This window comes from Poecilia reticulata, linkage group LG3, assembly GCF_000633615.1.
Source record: "Poecilia reticulata strain Guanapo linkage group LG3, Guppy_female_1.0+MT, whole genome shotgun sequence".
In the NCBI taxonomy this organism is placed as follows: Eukaryota; Metazoa; Chordata; class Actinopteri; order Cyprinodontiformes; family Poeciliidae; genus Poecilia; species Poecilia reticulata.
The window spans coordinates 26,983,535-26,991,305 of NC_024333.1; the positions used below are offsets into that span (position 1 = coordinate 26,983,535).

General features: G+C 37.5%; 1 protein-coding gene across 1 annotated transcript in view; it reads left to right on the top strand.

The window, feature by feature from the left end:
• The first annotated feature begins 2,505 nt into the window (after positions 1-2,505).
• The window catches only part of LOC103462735 (titin homolog), a 13,190-nt gene continuing 7,924 nt past the window's right edge, over positions 2,506-7,771 (top strand). Inside the window, exons 1-5 of the mRNA XM_017304010.1 lie at positions 2,506-2,676; positions 2,928-3,162; positions 5,523-5,644; positions 5,773-5,890; positions 6,508-7,753. Of these exons, the coding sequence (XP_017159499.1) occupies positions 3,035-3,162; positions 5,523-5,644; positions 5,773-5,890; positions 6,508-7,753 (1,614 nt within the window). The 5' untranslated portion in view covers positions 2,506-2,676; positions 2,928-3,034. The remainder of the gene's footprint in view (positions 2,677-2,927; positions 3,163-5,522; positions 5,645-5,772; positions 5,891-6,507; positions 7,754-7,771) is intronic.

Below are 7,771 nucleotides of genomic sequence, written 5' to 3' on the forward strand. Positions count from 1 at the left end.
TAATAACACTCATCAGTTTTGGTCAGCATCTTCACAAGACTTTCTGCTTTTATTCTAGGGTTGAGACACACATTTCACACAAAGCACATTTTTTTTCTGTTACACAGAACCTGTCTCCTTTATAAACAGCATAATATTTTATTAATTCAATCTCCAACTGTAGTTTTATTAGTTTGCAATAATTATGAACATATTCTAGCCTTCCTACAGTTAAGAACTAGTATGTTTTTTTTCTTTTTTTAATCTGTCCAAGCATAAGGTTGATTTTTATAAACTTGAATGTCGGAGTAAAAAAAAAAAAAAACTTTCTCTTAGTTGCACTAATGATAGGAGACTCAAAGGACTAGATGTCTGGAAGTTGTGGCGACTCATCGAAGGGTCACCTTTCATTTCACATGAAAAATAAAATGTCAGTGAAAATGGAGATCTACATTTGGTCAGTCTGCTTCGTGCATTTTAGTCAGTCCTCGTCTCCACCAGGCCGTCCCACTCTCTGAACCGATCCCTGTCCATTATCACTCAGGTTCTAATGACCAATTCCAACCATTTATATTTCCCCCTCTGGACCTGCATTCTATTTCTAATCGTGGACAATTATGTTTGCAAGAGACAGATAATGGCATAGAGTCAGAGGTAGTCATCTCAGAAATCATTCTTCCTAGATGTTCTGGACAAAGAGATTTTGGGAAATGTTTTATTTATAGCAAAAGATGAAGCAATAGACATGCAGGGCTGAAAACCTGCCTGTGCAGCAAACTTWGGTGATTTCATGTTTGCATATTGATCATTTACTTGGATCAGGATTTGTCTGCCAGAGATCACTTTAGTTATAAATACATTTTCTAGACTTCCAAAATGCTTTATAATTATGTTTGTTTTGAGGTTTGTTTGTTTCATTTTTATATTTCTTTATATGTTAGCAGAACATAATAAGAGTATTCAGCAACCTGAGAAGTTCCCCTTTTGCTATATTTTATAAATATGTCTAAGTTTAATAAAATGAGAAGCCCACAATTTTCTGTTAATTCAGTAAATATTAAATCAGCTGATGACAAATATATTGTTAAAATATAATGATCCACTTTTKTTAAATTTAGCATATTRTGAAAAATTAGCTCTTTGTGTTATTGGARAATTGAACCCCCTTAATGTTGGAGAAAACCTAGGTTTTCATGACGATGGCTGCTCATCAATTAATCATTTGTAGATCGATAAGATCAATCATGCATTGATAACTTGCATCTGTAGGTCACAAAAAGTCCAGCAMTGAAAAGCCCCCCAGTTTGGATGCCTGCACAAGCATCTGAGGCAACTGTTTTCTCCAACCCCTTTCACAGGATGAGGCTCTGCATCTCATACATATCTATCATCATGGTATATGCGTGTGTTTGGATGGGGTGAGGCGAGTGTCCTGCATTAAATAACAGAGTCCATTTTTAGATATCAGTTGATTTATCCATCTAAACAGTTGAACAGTTACAATATGTAGATGCCACATCCAAAAAAAGGGGGGTTTCCTTAATTTGTAAGTTGAAATCCTGCATTTTAGCAAATTTTACTAATCAARTTAAGTYTGAATATCAGCTCCCTGAAAAGAAAGGTGGAAACATTTTGGAGTTACAAAAGCGGATGAAGGGTCAATGGAGCAAATCAATTTAAATAGATGAAAGGAGGGCGCATACGTATGTGTAACCTGATGAGTGGAATCGGACAGACATCTTTAAACTTGATAGGCAGAGCTCAGGAAGGCGTAAGTCATGGGAGAACCAGTGCCAGTCGGTCAGCAGCTGATGCTGTTGTGGAGTCTGTTTACAGAGTAAGACAGACATAATATAATATAATGTAATATGATTTTTTGTTGTGTTTTGTTATAAGATAGCACACAGATCTACAAAACTCACATAACACTCATAAGTGATATGTATCGTGTGCGTGCGTGCGTGCGTGCGTGCGTGCGTGTGTGCTTGGTTGCAAAAAGATAAGAGCCCTTAGCTTTTTTGGCGGCGGCATCTGTCTATATAAGGCTGTTCTATTCCTGCTGCTTTTCCTCTGGGAACCCAGTGCAATTGTCAACCACTGGACAATGCAAGCTACAAAACATGGTAGGCTCTCTCTATTCTGTTCTATTTTTAAAAGAGGTGAACTTGGAAAGATCACCTAAAACTGTAGAATCTCTGACTTCAATTTAAYGTGGGTCAAGTTTTCATTTTAATTGAAAAGCTTCAGTGATTTTTTTTTGCTAACTTTAAAAAGTATTAGCRCATAAGGACTAATCACACATCTCCCCTTTTCTCTTAATAAATCATCCACTACCATMAGAACCGAGAAGAAAAAAACACATTTTTTTTCATGCATTTTCAATCCTTTATCCTTTTTCAGGTAATGAAAAATTAGGGCGTTAAAACATTTGGTATATAAAACACATATTTGTGGAAGACCTGATTCTTTTTATTTTGCACTTTCAGTACAAGACTTGCTATTTAATTGATGTCAAATAGCGTTTTTTTTTTTTTTGTTGACGAAGGTTTGACCAAGTGTGTTCTGCATTTGTGCCTATTTGCAGGCCGACTATATATAGTCCAGAAGGCTACGCATGCTCGAGTTTGATTGGAAATTGCAGTGCCTTAAGTCAGTGTGGTGGAGTATCTGTYATAGGAAGGAATGACACTCAGAATGGTGAGTTACAAAATAATATATAATTATAAAGTCTTCAGTGACAATAGCAAAAGGAGCAAAGTGTAGAGAAAATATGTATGTTTTACTCCACAGAGCATCCTGTAAAAATGATCAGTTCTTTTAGTAGCAAACAAAATCTGATGTTTTAATGTTGTTTCATGTTACAACTTGGAGCAATCTAGTTTTTTGGTTTGGATAGGATAGTATAGTCAACGTTTTTTATGTTTTTCTTTTCTTTTCTCACTCAAAAGGTTGAGTCGATGTCTTTTGGAAGCTGCAAGGTGAAGAAATAAACTCCAAAACCTATTCTGAAGGGCATTTTCTTTCTGAACAGCATTTATATATATATATATAAGTTATGGGTTCACGGAGGACATCAGCACTTTCCACTTTTGGGAATGGACGGTCCAGCAATGGGAATAATGTCAGCGGGAGAAGCCGGCCCAGTGGCTGCAGCTACCTCTCCAACGTGAGGCCAGAAAACAGGTACAGATTCTTGACAAGCTCTCAGCGATGCATCACTGGTGAACTATTTCTGGTCAGATGAGCTAATGCATCCATAATTCAGGATTTTTCTGAGATGAAGTCAGCACTTTTTATTTCACTCTTTGTTGCCATGGTACCTCACAGTTTAAATAAGCTGCAAATTGAGAATGGGATCTCAGTTATGTACCATGGGCCCAATTTCAAGCATTCGCAGTGGCGTAAGCATTGACAGATTTGCTGGTAGCCCTAGTGGAGTTCTACTTTATTTTTGTCAATAGATAAATAGTGTGTTTCAGAAAAAAGTCCTCTCTTTGGATAAAACACAAACACTTTTGTCACCATTAGGAGCATTATGTTTGCTGTGCTTAAAGACTCAAATAAATATTTATCTCTTTTCCTTGACTAACAACCATTAACATGTTATTTTTAGCTACTTCTAGTCRTATTTATGTTAATGCAAAAGTTTACCAAGATGCATACCTTGGATATTGTCAATATGAGCTGTACATCCACATATCAATAGTGGCCAATATAGAGCACTTAATTTATTTTCAGTAGTTTACATCAAATKGACTGYTTAGTTCTYGCACAGAAAACACAGCTGCATACTTCAATTGCAATATTAAGGTTTGATGTGGCATGTAGCAGTTTGTCTTGGTAATAATCATTTTCTTTAAGGATTTCAGGAAGGTGTGAGGGATTGTATTTTTTACCAAGTGAACAAGAAAATAGTTTTTAGGTTTTTTTTCCCTATGAGGAGTTTGCCTGTTGTGCCTATTAGCGTAGATTGTTACTCAGATTTTCCCACATGGTCTAAAACATCTGCTACATCTGCATCTCAGTGAATCAGGACATCACAACCTGTATCGTTATTTCAATAATTCAATATATATGTTATAGAAATTAAGTAAACACAGATTGAAATATTTCAAGTGTTCATTTCTGGTAACTTTTATGATTAAGCCAAAGTTCAGTTTCTTAGAAAGTGTTATACGGGACTAAAATAATTTTTTATGACAAACAAGGCATGGTGAAAGATAAGGCCACTATGTAATGTAGAGTTTATGAACCTAACTCTTTGTCCATTTGCATGAATTACTGCACCAATGCAGATAGAAAGGTTCAGACCGATTATCTGCGTTTTCAGTCTGGTGTGTCATCTTCATCTTTAAAACACTCTAAACATTTCTGCWGGGTTCAGCTCAGGTSAATTTTCTCCTAGATGACAGCACTGACCTTGGACTTGATAAAASTCAGTGGGACAACTGTGCAACAAACACAAAAACAAACAACTTTMATTCCTTAGACTCTTTTTATTCATGGTTGACACAGAGAATGTAATAGYTGTGTCCTAGACAGGTCTTTGTTCTGTGGCTCTTGAATCACTGACTCCAGCTCCACGACTTTTCAGTCTCCCACAAATTTTTGAACRCGCTTCCCTCAAAGAAGCAGTTATTCCTGRTGTTTATGCACCTTTTCTAATTGTTCTGCTCCTTCAATTTCCCATTTCTATGCTTAAATACGTCACTTTGTGGACAGCTACTTTCCTTACAATTTACTTTTTGTAGCTTCCCCTCTCTGTGGAGGGTGTTAGTGACTGTCTGTTGGAAAACTATTAAGTCAGCTGTCTTATATAGACTATACACATATATTCATGTACAAACTAAGAATCCTTCATTGCCTTCATGTAAGATACATTTTTGGGGGTTTCCATTAGCTGTAAGYCATGCTAATTAAAAATCAACAAAAACTTGCATTACTGACATAAACTTTCCAATCATATTCTAATTGATTAAGATGTATTTATTTTTAAGATTAATGGTAATTTGACTGTGGGGGTGAGTTTCTCCCTGAATATTTGCGTATTTTTGTGTCCGACTGGTAAACAGATCAGGGCGACCTCTTGGCTTTTGCAGGTGTGTTTGGCTGGATCCGCCATACTGTAGAGTCAAACAGGTAGAGAAGGAAATATGGAACATAGCTAAATATTGATGGTTCTTTTTTTTTTGTTCCCTGCAAAGAGAATATTTTTCTTCCTTCATCTTTTTCTGCAATTACAGACATGTCACAACAATGACATTTGCACTCCCCTTTAGGGATGTTGCAAAAATGTTTTAATCAAGCGTTGTCTCAGAGCTGAACTGGTTTTATTGATGAATTTGATGAAACAATATGAATTAATGAGGTCCTGAGATGACACACTTTGTGTTTTAATTCTAGGTTCGCATTCATCTGATTTGACACTAGTGAGTTTGGACAGCTGTGATTTGGTCTAATTGTCTGGGCATTACTTTTAGTTCCTCTGCCTGAAAACAAACATAGAAACATAATTAGCGAGCAATTTCCCATTTCTTGCACAGGAGCACACTCTGCAGCGTAATGGCACAGTTAGCTGAAGAAATGCCGCCCTCCTTCGTGACTACTTTGAAATCAAGAGCCGTGTCTGAAAGCTGCAATGTAAAGTTCACCTGTGTSGTTACAGGTATACATGGCTTCACACAAAGATACAACATAGCAACAGCACGTTTAGAACACATTGAGCTTAAGGTGACTGAAAATTTGTACATTTTAAATTATGAAATTTAACGTGCTTTTTGTCTCTTTTCTCAGGACACCCTGTCCCTCAAATTACCTGGTATAAGGATGACAAGCAGATGGATAGATACTGCGGGCTGCCTAAATATGAAATATTCCACAATGGACAAAATCATTCCCTGCACATATACAAGTATTTATATCCAAAAACACTGTTAAAGTTATTTAATTAAGATATTATAAAGGTCAGAATTATATAAAGCTTTCACACAAAKAAATTATAATTACAAAGCCACTGCTCYCCAGGTTAATAAGGACCACAGTTTTTCTTTYATTTAACAAAAGATGCTGAGGCTAAAAAGGTGAAACTGAATGTCAAGAATAGGAGCTACATAAAAGTGAAATCCAAAGAAAGTGGAAAGAAAAATTAAGCTGAATGAAACTTTACTCAAACTCCATGTAATTCCTTATGCAGGGGCTTAAATAGTTCATTCACATATTTTTTATGTGAATTTTTGCGTTATTATTGGTAATAATAGCAGAAGAAATATCACTATGAGCTAGTTTAACATGTAAATTAATTTTTTAGACATGTTGAAGCAAACTGTTAGCGCCCGTCAACAGTTTCACGCCATTTGATGCATTCAGTGGTCTTTTATTTTGAAGATAATTTACACATATCCTCAGGACTTCTAGTTCTCTTAGTATATTGCAGTCCAAAGTTAATTCTGCCTCTTAAATAAGACTTATGTGTCTGCTTTTGACGTTGATAATAATCTYCTTGTTCATGTGATCTTAATAAATCCACAGTTGCACTATGGATGACGCAGCTATTTACCAGGCCTCTGCCATCAATAGTAAAGGAATTGTTTCCTGCTCGGGGGTCCTCGAGGTTGGCGAAATGAACGAGTTCAAGATCCACCAGCGGTACTTTGCCAAGCTCAAACAAAAGGTTGAAAACAAATGCAGGGAAACACAGGGAAAAGAAAACCTGGAGCCCCTGCGAACCATCAGCCCAGACCGAACCCAGAGGAAACGCCGCTCAACAATGGAGCCCTTTGTCAGCACGCCGAGCCCCATCGAGGACGGAGGCAGTGAAGAGATCCATCAGGCAGAAGGTCTGGAGACTGAATGTATGTTGCAGAAGGGCACTGTTGAGGAGGTCTATAAAAATTCAAACGCTGACGTAAAGGAAGCCGTGTGTGCCAAGACAACTGGACACATAAACAATGACCCTGGCAATAAGAGTAGAACATACATGTATGATCCTGATCATAAGGTTTTTACCTCTCAACAACCAAAGTCTCCTTTTGTCATGAAGAAGATAAAAATTTCCGACAGTGCAACACCTGTAAAACCAGAAAGTTTTGGTGGAGGGAAGATGATGGAAGACGATACTTCTTCTACAGCGCCAGTCTGCACAAAGACTGTACGAGCTAGCAGAAATTCAGAAGAAGTCATGGAAGTAGAAAGCAGTGTCAGTTCATCTCTTATAAATACTAACTCAAAAAACATAAAAGGAGCACGTGGAATATTAGCGAAAGAGGAGGGATTGTTCATTAAKAACCCGTCAAAGGAGGAAAACATGTTTAATAAAAGGAAAGTGCCTYCACAACGAGAAATTGYTCCTGCATCAGAGTTCTCTGTTCCTGCATCTCCAAACCCTACGGTGTCAGAAGAAGAAGTCAAGAAAATAGCCAAGCACACAAATGAAGGAAGTTACAAAGAAACAGAAAAATGTTTGGAGAAACAGAAACAGGTTCCTCACATTGTGCCTTCACAAAACAAGTCAAGCAATAAATCAAGACTGCTAAGCATTGCTAAGGAGGACACTGATAAAACCGGACATGTTGGAACACTGGACACCRACGTAAAGTCAAACACATCACTGGATGGTTCTGGTTTTAGAGAGCCGGTGGACACACCATGTGACACAGGGGCTGTTTCGCTTCAGTGCCCGCGAGAACGGGCTGAGAGTCTGCTGCCCGAGAAAGAGACGAGCCCCTGCCAAAAACAGGAGTCTGCGTCTCAACCAGCAGTGCCAAGTGAGGTGAGTTAACATTTTTCGCATGAG